This window comes from Onthophagus taurus, chromosome 3 (assembly GCF_036711975.1).
Source record: "Onthophagus taurus isolate NC chromosome 3, IU_Otau_3.0, whole genome shotgun sequence".
Classification (NCBI taxonomy): domain Eukaryota; kingdom Metazoa; phylum Arthropoda; class Insecta; order Coleoptera; family Scarabaeidae; genus Onthophagus; species Onthophagus taurus.
This window is the reverse complement of record NC_091968.1, coordinates 1,866,545-1,882,631: the sequence shown is the minus strand read 5'-3', so window position 1 is coordinate 1,882,631 and position 16,087 is coordinate 1,866,545. Positions and strand designations below refer to the sequence as shown.

Below are 16,087 nucleotides of genomic sequence, written 5' to 3'. Positions count from 1 at the left end.
AATCCTATAAAAAATCTCAAAATGGACACTTATTTTGGAATAGAGGTAGTATAATAAAAAAATATAAAAGTAAACTTAGTATATTTTTATATACACACTTAAAATTCATATTAATAAAGCAACCACAAAAGACTCAAAAAAATAAATCGTATTTCAAAATAATTATAATAACAACAAAATCTTCCTTATTCTTGCGTTTGCAAAAAAACGTTTTTCCCTTCACTTTTTTCATTCAAATCGGATTTTTTAACTCCAGAAAATCCGGGAGATTCGCTTGGGGGAGATGTAAGCTCTAGATCTTTCAATTCCTTTTCTAAATCATCAACTTCTTCTTTCGAAGTTTTAGAATCTTTTAATTCTAATCCTTCATCTTTTTTCTCAGCGGTTTCTTCAGCAAGCAAATCTTCCAATTCTTCCTCTAATTCTCTATCATTAGCTATATCGGTTGTTTTAAACACCATTGCTTCTTGAATATCTTTTTGGACATCCATCATTTCTTCTAAATCAAGCATTGTATCGGATACCGCGTCTTCATTCAAACCTTTTTCGTTGAAGGTTCTTCGAAGACCCGCCAAAGCTTTTTGATATGAAGCTAAAACTTGTCCGTCTGTGTCGGCATCTTTTAATCTTGAAATCAATATTTGAATATTGTGTAAAGCGTGAACTCGTTTTTCGATTGTGCGTTCAAGTTCGTGTTTTTTTCTTAAAGAAATTTTTGCCTAAAATATAAAAATTTTATTTGCAGGTATAAAAAATATATTTTTTTTTTTGGAAAAATTCAAGAATCATCATGTGGCTTAAAAATCGACGATTTTTTTTTAATCAATGTGAAATTACCCAAAAGACACGTTAAAAATAAAAAGAAAGTGCGGAAAAGTATAGAACATACCGAAAAATTAAAGTTTCGATGTGACGTCACGTTTTTTATTATTTTAGTTCTAGTGTTGGTTCTAGTTTTAGTGCAATAAAAAAAATGCAACGTAGTGATATCTTAGCTTAACTTCGTAAACATAGAAGTAGAGTTAAGGCTGGACTCAGATCACTCACCAGTAATTATTATTCTAAATAACAAAGAACCCTTTTTATCACTAATTGTAAGTAATAAACTCACTAATTGGAATCTATTTCAACAAACATTGGATAACAAAATTCATCTTAATGCTCTTATGAAAACAAACGAAGACATTGACAATGAAGTAGAAAAGTTCTTAAAAGACATACAAAATGCAGCCTGGGCCTCAACATCAATTTTAACATCAAAACCTAAATCTAATATTTATCCTAAATTCATGAAGAGACAAAATTGCAGAAAAACGGAAAGCAAGAAAGAAATGGCAAATCAATAGAATTCCTAGTGGAAAAAATAAATTAAATAAAATAACAGCCGAATTAAGAGCATTAACAGATAGCCACAAAGATAATAATATTCAAAATTACTTAAAAGACCTTACTGACGATGTCAGTACTGATTATTCTCTGTGGAAGGCAACAAGAAAGCTTAAAGCTCCAAAAACACATACGCCTCCAATTCGAAAGAATAATTGGAAGTTGGGCTAAGAGCAATCAAGAAAACGTTAATTTGTTTGCTGAACATCTGAAAGAAACTTTTACATCAGACAGTCCAACAACTATGCTAAATAGTGTCCCTAGCATAATTCATAGTGATCAGCAGAGTAATATACCACGTGTAAGAATGAAAGAACTGTATTATGAAATACAAAAACTAAATATAAAGAAATCAGTAGGCTATGACCTAATTAATGGAGAAACATTGAAACATCTACCAAAACGGGCGATTACAAAACTATTACACATAATTAATGTTGCTTTTAAATAGAAATATTTCCCAAGCATATAGAAAGTTGATGAAATAACAATAATACCAAAACCTAGTAAACCCCCCACAGATGTTACATCATATAGACCAATCTCATTATTACCCTTACTATCAAAACTGCTTGAAAAATTACTACCAACACATCAATTTGGGTTTCGGAATAAACATGTAACAATAGACCAAGTGCATAGAATAACGAATACTATCGAAATAGCAGTGGAAGAAAATAAAGTCTGCTCCGCCGTATTTTTGGATGTTGCACAAACTTTGGACAAAGTCTGATTAGATGGTTTAAATTACAAATTAGACCAAATACTACCATCAACGTATAGTCAACTATTAAAATCGTATCTTTCTGATCAATATTTTAAAGTAACATACGAAAACGCTTATTCACCAATACATGAAATAAGAGCCGGAGTTCCTCAAGGAAGTGTGCTTGGCCCAACATTGTACTTACTCTACACATTCAACCTTCCTCAGGTACCAGTAACTTTAACAGCTACATTCGCAGATAACACAGCGATCTTGGTTGTTGCAGAAAATGAAGTAATTGCAGCAAATAAGTTACAATTGGCCTTAAATTCAATAGAAAACTGGATCAAACGATGGCTAATAAAACTAAATACAAATAAATCGACGTACATAAACTTTACTTATACGAAAGTAAACTATGTCCCAAAAAAACGTGAGGAACTTGATATGAAATTTAGCTTATTGGCAGAAAATCAACGCTATCACTAAGAAACAAGTTGCTAATATATAAGCAAGTATTAAAATCAAAATAGACATACAGAATCCAACTGTGGGGTTATACCTGCAAGACAAATGCACAAATCATTCGCATCTAAACATGAGAAGAAAATGCACAATCATCCCAACATCGAGGCCATCCAGCTTCTCGACAACGAGGATGTCCTGCGTCGCCTTCAGAGGATGAAGCCGTTCGATTTAGTGACCTAGTGCCCAAGTCGATTCAAACGCGAGCAATAGTGCGTAACCAAAACAATAATACCCTAAACGTGTGTTTCGCGTATCGCAATGTGCGCGTTTCTGTGTTTTGGTCTTAAAACGGTAAAAATGTGACAATATTTTTCTATATTATGGGTAAAGCAGACTGGACCATTGGGAAAAAAAGTTTATCTACAACTATTGAATTATCTATTTGTTATTCATGTGTCTAACAAGTTTATTTTTTTTAGTAGATAAAGTATAGTATTCAACTTGTGTATAATGGATGTTATCCACTCAGATTAACTGCCGCCATTATACGCTTGTTGAATAATATACTATTGTTCTAATTACTGAACATTTCTACGTAACATATGTTAACTTGAAAATTTTCAGATTCGCGAGTCAAATGAAAAAAGTACCCGATTTTTTACGGTACCGACAACATTGTCAACTTCGCGATTTTTTTTCTCCAACATTATCGTAAAAAGAAATTTGAATTTTGAACACGTAGTAGTATAATGTAGCCTTAGTAAGATGCCGTTATGTCGAAATCGGCTGGGTGGATTTCCTCGCGGATTTGATCAAAATATGTCAAATAATTGCGTTTATCGGATACCGTTATCAGTTTTTCAAAGTTATGTCTCTCTAATTTTCTTAGAGCGATTTAAGTGAATTATAAATTAAAAAGAAACAGAAATAAGCTCTGCGAGGAGAGGGGGGTTCCGTCCAATCGGAAAAAATGGTGCGTTCCAGACAGTACGTCGCGCCTTTATCTTACGATCATATCAAAATCGTCCGATTGGTCGAAACTAGTGATGTAAAAAAAGTAACAATTCGTTATACGAGTACTCGTTACTCCGCGAGATCCGAAGTAACTGTTACTGCATCACATCGGTACCAGTTATTTTTTCCAAAGCTGGCCAAGTATTGTTGGATAGGCGAAATCGAATTAAAAGTCGAAATGTGCAACAAAATTTATTTTTACATTGCAATAATAAGCTGTAATATCTTTTATCTAGAACTATTGAATTATCTATTCGGTATACATTTGATTTTTGACGGGTAATGACACGCATTACTCATGACTGACAAAGTGTTGAATAATGAAGCCATTATTCCACAGTTCTGACACGGCCTACTAATCAAAAAATAAAATATTAACAGAAATGACAGCTTTCTTATATTGAGGTTATGTCTGAAATGTCTATCAAGTTTATTTTTTTTTCGTTTTTTTGATTTTTTTTTTCTAAATTATATAGTTGTAGATAAAGTATAGTATTCAACTAGCGTATAATGGATATTACCCACTCAGATTACAACTTCATCTTCATGGGTAACAGCCGCCATTATACGCTTGTTGAATAATATACTATTATTGTTATTTTAACATTTTTATTTTATTTTATTATTGCTTGTTTTATAGAAGAAGTTTTGTTTTCCATTGTTAATATGTTACTACTTTCAAATATTTTTGTTATATAATAAGTGAAACGTAAGTTATTAATAATTAAATAATAATAATTAAGAAAAATTCTTCGTTATAATATGCAGTGAATAATTCTATTTTTTGATATTAGTGCACAGTGCATAACAGCGTAACAAACACAATATAATATACGTACAGTATTTGTTTTCAAAAATAAGTGTAATATAAAATAAATTTATATAATATATAAATATATTTTATCTACGACTGCTTGGATAAGTCATCATTACTGCACTCATTTGAGGTGATTTGAGTTACGTAATGAAGTTCATTACCGCACTGGTTTCATTACGTAACCCATTTTTAGCCTAATCAGAACAGACTTAATTTATTGAAACGAGCAACAATACAAAAGAAAAAGTGCTCTCTACCTACAGAGAAACAATACTATTTATTATATACATTAATTGTTATGTTTTTACATTTCGAAACACTTATTCCAGATGAGTAAACATGTTGTTGAAACTGACAATTAAAAATTGTCAACAATCATTTAAAAATATTTTCATAAATGTCAAATAGACTTTTTTAAAGAAATTGATTTTTTAGTAATTTTTAGCAGTCGTAGATAAAATGTTGTATCTCACACGTGGGCTAGAGCATATTACAGTACTCGTGTGATTACACGACTCGGTCTACGACCTCGTCGTGCAATTCTCCACACTCGTACAGTAATTATGTTTCTAGCCCACTTGTAATATAAATAACTAATATACAGGGTGTCACACAAAAAACGCCCCAAGCTGTAACTCTGTTATTTACATTCCGATTTTCATGGCCTAGGTATCAAATGAAACGGTTTTATAAATACTATGATTCATGCTACAAATAATTTTTTCCAACGCCATCTTCAATTTTAAGCGATTATTAACTTTTGTTTTTCAAATTGCTGCGTATATTTTTCTTCACGTCATTGGATAGAGATTGTTCTTCTGAATCCATTGATGTACAATACATCCATTTTGAATATAAGTTTAGCAGAGAAAAGACACCTGTAGATACAGGTTGTCACACAAGAATGCCGCAAGCTGTAATTCTGTCATTTACATTCCGATTTTCATGAGCGAGGTATCAAATGAAAAGGTTTGCTGAATACTATGATTCATGCTACAAATAAACTTTTTCCAACGCCATCTTCAATTTAAAGCGATTATCAACTTTTGATTTTCAAATTGCTCGGTAAGTTTTTCTTCACGTTATTGGATAGAGATTTTTTTTCTGAATCCATGAATGTACAATACATCAACATTAATTATAATTGTAGTAGGGAAAAACATTAAAATAGTTTCCGAACATTCTCTTAAAGTTACTTGTGGCATACTGTAGTGTGCCATGGGAAAAAATAAAAAAAAAACAATTTTACAAAAACAACGTTATTTTTTTCTATGGCACACTAGAAACAATGTTCGGAAAATGTTTTAATTGTTTTTCTCTGCTAAAATTACAATTAATGTTAATCTATTGTACATCAATGGGTTCAGAAAAAAAATCTCTATCCAATAAAGCGATGAAAAACATACCGAGCAATTTGAAAATCAAAAGTTGTTAATCGCTTGAAATTGAAGATGGCATTGGAAAAAGTTTATTTGTAGCTTGAATCATAGTATTCATCAAACCATTTCATTTGATAGCTGGGTCATGAAAATTAGAAGATAAATGACAGAGTTACAGCTTGCGGCGTTCTTGTGTGGCAACCTCTATATACAGGTGTCTTTTCTCTGCTAAAATTATATTCAAAATGGATGTATTGTACATCAGTGGATTCAGAAAAACAATCTCTATCCAATGACGTAAAGAAAAATATATAGAGCAATTTGTAAAGCAAAAGTTAATAATCGCTTAAAATTGAAGATAGCCTTGTAAAAAATTTATTTGTAGCATGAATCATAGTATTCATGAAACTATTTCATTTGATACCCCGCTCATGAAAATCGGAATGTAAATGACAGAGTTACAGCTTGGGGCGTTTTTTGTGTGACACCCTGTATATCGCACACGAGTAATCGAACCTCGAGCGCAAACTAGTACTGGAACCTCAAGCGCAAACGATTACTTGTAACGAGTACAAAGTAACGGATAGTTACATCACTAAACTTTACATCGCTAGTTGAAACCCTCCTCTCCCCGCATGGCTTATTTCTGTTCCTTTTTAATTTATAATTCACTTAAATCGCTCTAAAAAAATTAAAGAGACATAACTTTGAAAAACTGATAACAGTATTTGAGAAACGCAATTATTTGACACATTTTGGTTAAAACTGCACGCGAGTTGAAATCCACTCAGCCGTTTTCCACATAACAGCGTCCAACTAAATCGCGATTTTCCGCGAAACTATATGGAATAGCGTAAAAATAAAATATGCCCCTTATTAAGAACACATCAGACTACCACCTGTTCAAAATTTAAATTTTTTAGTCAGATAGTTTTCGAGAAAAAAAATCGCAAAGTTGACAAAGTTGCCGGTACCTTAAAAAACCGGGTACTTATTTATTTAACTCGCGATAAAAAAAAACCGAGGATCCGAAAATTTTCAAATTAACATATGTTACGTAGAAATGTTCAATAATTACAACAAACTTTGTCACAATTTTTTTTAACGAGCGGTTGCGAAGATATCGATCTCTAAAGTAAGGAGCCTTAACTTTTTGCACTGATAGTAGTGATAGTGTGAAACTAGAACTAACACTAGACCTAGAACTAGAAAGTATCGCATGTTTCTAGTTCGATACTTAATAAATGCAACATAGTGATATCTTATGCTAACTAGCGTTTCCTACCACTGTTACTAGAACTAATAACACATCTTTCAAGATGGCTAAACCCAAATGATTCTAGTTCTGGATCTTGTGCTAGTTCTAGTAATAGTGTAAAACTAGAACTAACACTAGACCTAGAACTAGAAAGTATCGCGTTTAACCCAATCACAAAAAAGTGGCGAAACTTGAAAGTGATTTTTTGGTAAGTTTTACACTTTTCCACATTTTTTTTTATTTGTAACGGCTTACTTGAATGATTTCCCATGGATTAAATAAGCGACATGATGATTCTTGAATTATACCATTTTTTTACCAATTGCTTCTTTCCGGCTAATAAATAATTTTTAACTTCCTTGATTAATTTATTCGCTTGTTCTTCTAGTTTATCAACAGTTTCCAAAAGGGTTTTTTCACTAACCTCTAAAGTATATAAATCAACATCACCATCGGTTATATCACAAAAATTTTTATTACAAAACTTAACCAATGTAACAATTTCTCGTCCACTATGAACCTCTTTCAGACTAATTTTTTTCTCACAATTCAAATAATGGATAATAAAATGCAAATTTTCATCATTTTTGATCTCTAAAACTTTAACCACCTCTTTTAAATCGATAACTTTCATATCAAAATCTTCTGGAAGATTGTTACACAATTCCGTAGCATTCTTCTCAATTGCCAAAACATGAATATATCTCACATTTGTATCTGGTGTCATAACTGAATCCTTCAATTTCTTAAATGACCATACAACAGGTTTTTTAATAAAAGTATCTGCTGCCCAAGAACCCCAAGTTTCAGACGGTTTCGTTAAAAAATCCCCAATAGGTTTAATTTCAGAACTTTTCACCATATCATCAACAACCACATTTAAACAAGCAGGTGGTCGCCCGTTTTTCGTAAAAATCTTCGTAAGTTCTGGTAAAGTAAACGAATATTTTTCGTGGTGTGTGCAATAAACAAACGTAAGGTTCTTCCAAAAATGCATTTTCGTATCCCAATCTTTCGGATTAACGGAACGGCTTCGAAACGGTGCGAAAAGCACGTTAAGACGAGCCTCGTCGTTCCAACTTGCCGGTAATTTATCTTCCGGGAGCAAATCGGTCATTTTATTGCTTTTTTAATCACAAAATTGAACAATTTGGAAACACATAACCTTAAAAATTTTTTTGACAGAAAAATTAACGTCAACGACGAAAATATGATATGTAACTTAATTTATAAAAAAAACTTTAAAATATAAAGTATTTTAACGTTATTAATTTCCGGTTGTTATTAATTTTTAAAACTTTTAATCACAAATTAGGCGATTTCAAAAGGATATAAACATAACCTTAAAATTATTTCTGATTATTTGACAGCTTAAAACGTCAACGTAATATTTGCAATAATGGTATATTTTGAATTAATTTTTTTAGAAAATTCGTTAATTTATGTAATTTTTAGGATATAACTTCGTTTTCGGATGAAAATTTTGACACCAAAGAATGGGTTAATAAGATTTTGCAGAATGCTGATGTTCAAGATAAAAAAGAGGTTAGGTGATGAAAACATAACCTATAAATATTAATTTTTTTTAAAATTTTTTAGTCGTACACGATGTCTTTAGTTATGAAACTACAATTATACGTGCAACAAGTTAACGCGGCGTTAGAAGACACCAGCCAACAAGTTTTTATGTCTCTACCAAAGATTTTGCGAGATACGAAAAATTTGCAGCAAGAAGCTTTATCGTTACAAGAGAAAATGAGTGTTGTTAAAGAGGAAATTCGTCAAATTGAGGAAGATACGGGTTCATCTATTGCTAGTATTGAAAAATTAGATAAGGTTAAGCATCAATTGGAGGTTGCTAAACAAGGTTTACATGAAAGTGATAATTGGACGGTTTTAGGTAAATTTTTGATGCTTTTTATTAAAAATTTCGAAAAGTTCATTATCATGTGGCTTAAAAATCGACGATTTTTTTTAAATCAATGTGAAATAACCCAAAAAACACGTTTAAAATAAAAAAAATTCAAAAAAGGGTAGAACATTTCGAAACATTACATTAATGTTTTGATGTGACGTCACAAACAATGTTAACTGGTCAACCTAACCTAAAAAATGTTTATTTTATAGCCACACACAAAATCAATCTGATAAACTTAAAAGTAAAGTTATTTGCACTAAACTAGGTGAGATTACAACGTATATTTACGGATGAACACCCTTTTCTTAGGCTTTTGATGCATAACGACTGACTACCTGTTGTTAGTTAGACTGGGTATCAATAGACTCTGTGTTAATACTAGAACTAACACTAGACTGAAAACTAGAAACGTTCGGATTTAGTCCTATGTCTTTATAATAATAAGTTTATTTTGAAAAAAAAATTTACTAATCAAAAACGGCATAAAAATGAAGTATGTATGTACCATTATACAAATACAAGAATCATCATAGAAATAGTAAATTACATAAAGTTACTCTTATATTATAAAAGTAAACGAATAAATTACAGACACAATTTCGCCACATTTAAGTAATTTTAATCGACGCCAGTACAAAGGTCGCAGTTATAAAAATCTTCGAGAGAATACAAGCATTTCGATATTAACATATTTTTAACTCTTGAGTTAAATTTCTGGGGATTTAACAATTTAAAATTGTTAGACATTTTATTGTTGTGTTACATTTAATCTCTGGGTTGGTAACTCAAAAAGCTTTTTATGGCGAGTGTTATAACTTATAAGTATATAGTTGACAGTTGGTTGTAAACTCACTCTTATGATTATGAACATAGTTCAAGCACGCCAAGATATAGGTGGCAGAAATAGTAAGTATACAGTGTCTTTGAAACGACAACCTACAAGTCTCATTTGTCTTAACGTTATCACACTCTTTCCACACGTGAGCTGACCCCCAAACTGCTATACCGTAAGCTGCAACAGAGTGAAAGCACGAAAAGTAAGCCGCCCTAGCGGCCTCAAGACTAGCACAAACCCTTAATCTGCGCAACAGATACACAACACTCGCGAGTCACTTACATAGCCAATCGATGTGACAATTCCAACTCAACATCAGATCAACATGCAAACCCAAAAACTTCACGCTTGATTCTTCTTGTTGAAAAAATTTCATAAATTGAGTTTTCTCATTATTTAGTACCAATCTATTTGCTCTCATCCAATAAGTCACCATGTGCAGAATTTCAGTACTTTTGTTATTAATCAATTCCACTGTACTCTGTGGAATACAAACGCACTACAAACGTCGTGTCGTGATAGATAGCGCTAGTTATCATAAAATATCAATATATTGCATATTTTTATTACACTAAAACTAGAACTAACACTAGAATTAGAATGTATCGGGTTTAGCCGTACGTCTGAAGAACCCAACCCGGAATTTACAACCCGCCCTCTGCTCCATGCCCAACCCGACATTTGAGAAATTCGCATTGCCTTAAATGTTAATTAACCTAACTCAAAGTGGAATGTCTACACAAAATTCTGAAATAAATCAGGAAATTAGGTGGATCCGAATGTAACGTTTAAAGAGAAAAAGATATGTCGCGTCTGGGTGACAAAGAATCGAGTGTTGTAGGAGCAATTTTTAAATCTGTAATGGAAGAGACTCAGAAAGATATCACTCAACAGAAGAATAGTTTGAGTAAATAGTCTTCAGCCGGTAATATTGTAATCTGCAAGCACTTAGTACTGTTTTGGCAGCAGTATACAGGTTATAATATATGCGCAGGACTTCAGGATGTGATAGCTTGTCTAAAAATTTGAAAAAAGTTTCTATCAACTTACCCTCTAAAATGCACCATTTTCGAGATCCAGGGTGTTCCCTTCAAAATTCGAGTAGCATTTTCTACTCATAATAAGCTAAGTTTTGTGCGAGAAAATAATTTTTTAAAGTCATAATTGGTGAAGATTTTGAAGGGGTAGTGGTTGTTTTTCTTACCAACTTCTACGCCACTGGAAAAAGTACGGTTTTGAGACGCCCATTTGGTACTGAAGGTCATACGCTCTAAAGTTGACCATTTTCGAGAAAAATCAACTTTTATGTTGAATTTTACTAAAACGTTACAACAAGTAACAAAAGCAAACTTCATAATTGCATAATTAAAAAAAAATAATATCAAATCATACACAGTTAAATTAAATGTTGGCCGTTAGCTTCAATGCACGCAGCAATTCTTCGACGCATTGACTGCTTAACACGCAGGAAAATTCCCGGAGTGTTCCGAATTATGTCGCAAAATCATAATCAACTGGAGTACCGTCGATATGGTCCCAAAAGAAAAAATCTAAACAATTAAGTTCGGGAGATCGCGGTGGCCAAGGGTGTGGACCTCCTCGACCGATCCAACGGTCTGGGTATTCATCATCCAAGTATTGGCGAGCAACCAAACTAAACTGGGCCGGAGCTCCGTCATGCATAAGGTACCTGTTTTGTCTTACTTGAAGCGGTACATCTTCCGGCAGTACTTCTTCTAGAAATTGTCGATAATCTGCAAATTTAATATGTTCAAAAAAATGTCGGCCTATCAAATGATCACCGACGATGGCAGCCCAAACATTTACGGAAAATTGTTGCTGATGATGGCCTTCTGCAATTTCATGTGGATTTTCTTCTGTCCATATGTGGTTATTGTAAAAGTCGGTAAATAGAACTTCGGCTCCAAACTCAGGATTTTGAGCTATTTTGTCTTGCATCCATGAACAAAAAGCCAATCTTGACGGAAAATCTTTTGGCAATAAGGCTTATACTCTTTGGATATGGTAGGAACACAAAAGTTGCCTTTTCAAAATTCTCCAAACCGTCGAGTAAAATAGGTTTAAGTTGTGAGCAATTTTTCTGGTACTTGTGGTCGGATTTTCATCAATTTCGTTGAGGACAGCCTTTTCTACTTGGGGATTTGCAACTTCCATAGGCCGCATTATCATTAGTATTCCTTTTAAAACTTCCATCTTCCCATAGTCGTTGGTGAATGCGTAGAAACAAGTTATGGTGTGGTACTGGGCGATCAGGATGTCTTAGGTAGGTGGAATAATACCGTTATCAATATCCACCCTCGGCATGGTGGATCAATCGGCAGGTTTAAAACCTGAAACGACTCGGAAATGGATCAATAATGTAAGGGCAACAGGATCTGCAGTTCCTAAAAAACCCGTTGGGCGACCTAAAAGTGTGCGAACACCCGAAAACATCAAGGAACAAGCCTGAATTGAACAATCTTCAACCCGATTTGCGCGAAAACATGCTGCTGCACTTCGAATATCGTCCAGATCTGTAAGGCGAATCATACAGTCAGACCATCACCTGCACCCTTACAAGATGATGTGTGCACAGGAATTGAGCCCACAAGACTTTGTGAAAGGTAGAGACGCTTGCAATGCAATCCTAACTGCTGTACCCCCCCGCACTGTTGTGTGGACTGAAGGTTGCGATTGAGAACGTCATCGCTGGAATTTCGCAAGATATACTGGGAAGAGTGGCCGAAAACTTCTTTGAAAGACTTAATATATGTGTTGCACGCCAAGGCCTCCACTTGGACGATACTATTTTTAAAATATCGTGAAAAAAACGGTATTATATTTACTTTTGAGCAATAAAACCTTTTTATTTATCTCGAACCGTTGTCTTACAATTAACCCTTCAAATCAGGGACTGCATTCTGCACTCGCCTTCGGCTCGTGTGGAAATCCGACATACGCGTTAATGAAAAATCATATTTCCTCACTTGTACTGTAATATACTATTTCGGTGCAATAAACGGTTCCGGAGATATTCGCAAAAAACGATTTTTTTATTAAATTTCAACACCCATCTCGAAAATGGTGCATTTTAGAGGGTAAGTCGATAGAAACTTTTTTTCAAACTTTTGGACATCCTGAAGTCCTGCGGATATATTATGATACACTCTGTATAGTATTCTGAAAGCATTAAATAGTCTTTGCCAATAATATCTAGCTTTCTCCAAGCAATTAGTGGGTCTTTCCGACAATATTTAGTATTCTGAAAGTAGTTAATAGTTTTTTGGAAACAGTATCTTCTCTTTCCTAGCAGATAATAGTTTCTCCCGGCAGTATTTAGTCTTCTCCAAGCAGGTCGTAATCTTTTCTAGTAGTATATAGCGCTCTGAAAGCAGTAAGTAGTCTTATGGAAGCAGTATGTCGTCTTTCCAATCAGTTTGTAGTTGTTTGCTAGCACTATCTAGTCTTTTCCAAGCAGATTGTAATCTTTTCCACCAGTATCTAACATTTTGGAAGCAGTAGGTATCTTTTTTGGAGAGCATATCTCTTTTTTCCAAGTAGTTGTTAGTCTTTTCCAGTAGTGTCTAGCATTCTGTCAGCATTAGGTAGCTTTCTGGAGAGCATATCTCTTCTTTCCAAGCAGTAGGTAGCTGGAAGCTTTTTGGAAAGCATATCAGTCTTTGAAAGCAATAAGTAGTCTTGGAAGCAGTATTCCGCCTGTCCAAGTAGGTCAAAACCTTTAACAGCAGTGTGTAGCGTTGTGGAAACAATAGGTATTATTTTGAAAACAGTATCTAATCTTTTCCAAAAAAATTGTAGTCTTTTTCTGTAGCATCTGGCATTTTAGAAGCAGTAGATAATTTTTTGAAATAGTATTTTCTCTCTCCAAATGGTTTTTAGCCTTTTACTAGCAGTATTTATCTTCTGATAGTAAGAATTAGTCTTTTGCTAACAGTATCCAGCATGCAAGAACCAATAAGTTAAAGAGGGGGTAGGGCATCAGGTATAGATTTTAGGTTATCTTTAGTTTATAGAGGGTAAACAACGACATTTGAGTCGTTGTGCGTTGAAAACCTAAGAAACAGCCGTATTTCACCCGAAAATATGCGTTTTATCCAAATGTGTTGCAAAAATATATACACTTTTTTATTTGTAACGGCTTACTTGAGTAATTTCGGGTCGATTAAAAAAAATTGATTTAATTTTATTCTATTTGTGTAGTGAATGATTTAGAAGAAATCTTTGATTCGAAAGATATCGATAACATAACCAAGAAAATAGTTGGTATGCAAAAATCGTTGAAGCTTTTAGTCAACATTGAGGATTACGAGGAACGAAAAGAGCAACTTGAAGGGTTAAAAAATCGTTTAGAAGCTATCGCAAGTCCGTTTATTGTTCAAGCTTTCACTTCTAACAATATCGGTACGATTTAATTTAATAATTACATTTTTAATTAATTATTTTTTTGTAGATCAATCGATTGTATACTCAAAAATATTTTCATCAATTGATCGTTTACCCCAACTCTTAAAGTATTATCACAAATGTCAAAAAGATGTTTTAGTAAAAAAGTGGCGTTATCAACTTGAAATAGAACAAGACGAACCAATAACTCAATTAATCCACAACTATTACGACGTCTTATTATCAAATTGGCACACCCAATCGAAATGGTTAAACCAAGTTTTTCCATCACAATCATCTGTTGACTCATTAATCGATATTTACATCGATGTTTTTGCTAGTTTAGATCCGAGTCCGTCGGAATGTGTTGACGCTGCTATTAAGCAACAAATTGATAAATTAGGGTTTTTACATGAAATTAAAGTAATAATTAAACAATTTGGGAATAATATAATTGAGGTTATTAATAATATGGGTGGAAAAACGGGAATTAAAAAAGAAAAATTAACTTCGTTGCTAGAATTAATTTATTCACCGTTAGTTGTTTACGTTTCAAATTACTCAGTTTATGAACAACACGTTTTAACGCAAAAATTATCGCAAATAAAATGTATTAAAGTAGAATTACCAGATACCATCCAAGCTTTGGGTCTTACAATTCCATCCGTTATTAATTTAGCTCGAGATGCTAAAAAGCGTTGTGATGAAATAACCGAAAATTGTGGTTATTGCGGATTATTAAAAGCTTTAAGAGTTTTTTTAACGAATTACGCCGATCAATATCGCGTCGCCTTACGGCAAATTGATCGAAATAAACGCGGTTCTGGAGAAGAGGATTGGACGAATTTTCAACTTTGTTTCTCTTTATTACAAAACACTGGTGATGTTTTAATGAATTTACAAAAATTGGAGAAAGATTTAACATTGGCCGTTTTAAACTTTAACAAAAAAGATGACTCATTCCCCGTTGAGTTCAAATATTTAATGTTAAATCAAACCGAAAGGAAAGAATACGAATCATTGGTCAAATGCGTAACGGAAGGAACTAAATTGAGTTTGTTGGATCACGTTATGAATGAGTTTAATAAATTATGTACTGATATACATAATGTGACTTATCAAGTTGTTTTTGGTCCGATTTCCGGTTATTTGAATTCGGTGTCTTCGAGTAAAACTTGGGTTCAATTTGATGATCCTTCGTTTATGGTGGATTTACCGGATTATAGTTTTTCACCGCAAGAATATATCACTCAAGTAAGGGTATGATTAAAAAAGAATTTTTTTTGTTTATTTTTGTTATTTTAGATTGGCCAATATTTAATAACGTTACCACAACATTTAGAGCCGTTTTTGTTCCGTGAAAATCCATCTTTAGAGTGCGCTTTAAAAGCTTCCGATCCTGAGTATATTAATATCGAGGATGTTGAGGGCGCTTTAGCCGATGTTTTTTTAAAAATCATCGCGAGGGGGACTTGTCAAAGTTATTGCGACCAAATTTTAACGATTTTTGAATTAACTCCAGCTGCTAGTAGACAATTAGCTCATGATATTAGTAAGACAAGACATCATTGTTTTATTTGGTATTGTTAAACTTTTTTTTTGTATTTTTAGATTATCTTGGAGATATTTTGAAAGACTTCAATTTAAATTTAACGGAAAATTTGAAGCAATTAATGTCGTTATTGAAAATTCCTGTTGATCAATATTTACAACAAAGTGCCGGATATACAGCTCGTTATGTCGCTACAATTAGGCAAATGAGAAATATTAAATCTTCTGGTTAAGTACAAACTTTTTATTTTTAAGAATCTTTGAAACCTTTCCAAGTTTTTCTTCCTATTCATTCAGGTTTAGCTGTCTTGAGAGACGTGTGGCTAAACTCGAATATTTCTAGGTCTAGTG

At 33.1% G+C, this 16,087-nt stretch overlaps 2 protein-coding genes across 2 annotated transcripts; one reads left to right on the top strand and one right to left on the bottom strand.

Annotated features, from left to right (window-relative positions):
- Positions 1-64: 64 nt before the first annotated feature.
- LOC111420721 (charged multivesicular body protein 7) lies at positions 65-8,403 on the bottom strand. The gene is made up of 2 exons (XM_023053762.2): positions 7,348-8,403; positions 65-719 (listed from the first exon to the last, which is right to left on the bottom strand). Exons 1-2 carry the CDS (start codon positions 8,143-8,145, stop codon positions 186-188), a joined length of 1,332 nt encoding a protein of 443 aa, XP_022909530.2. The 5' UTR covers positions 8,146-8,403; the 3' UTR covers positions 65-185.
- Positions 8,356-15,976, top strand: LOC111420720 (conserved oligomeric Golgi complex subunit 7). Its single transcript, XM_023053760.2, has 7 exons — positions 8,356-8,430; positions 8,484-8,573; positions 8,628-8,928; positions 14,003-14,203; positions 14,253-15,439; positions 15,491-15,737; positions 15,797-15,976. Exons 1-7 carry the CDS (start codon positions 8,428-8,430, stop codon positions 15,967-15,969), a joined length of 2,202 nt encoding a protein of 733 aa, XP_022909528.1. The 5' UTR covers positions 8,356-8,427; the 3' UTR covers positions 15,970-15,976.
- The last annotated feature ends 111 nt before the right edge of the window (positions 15,977-16,087 follow it).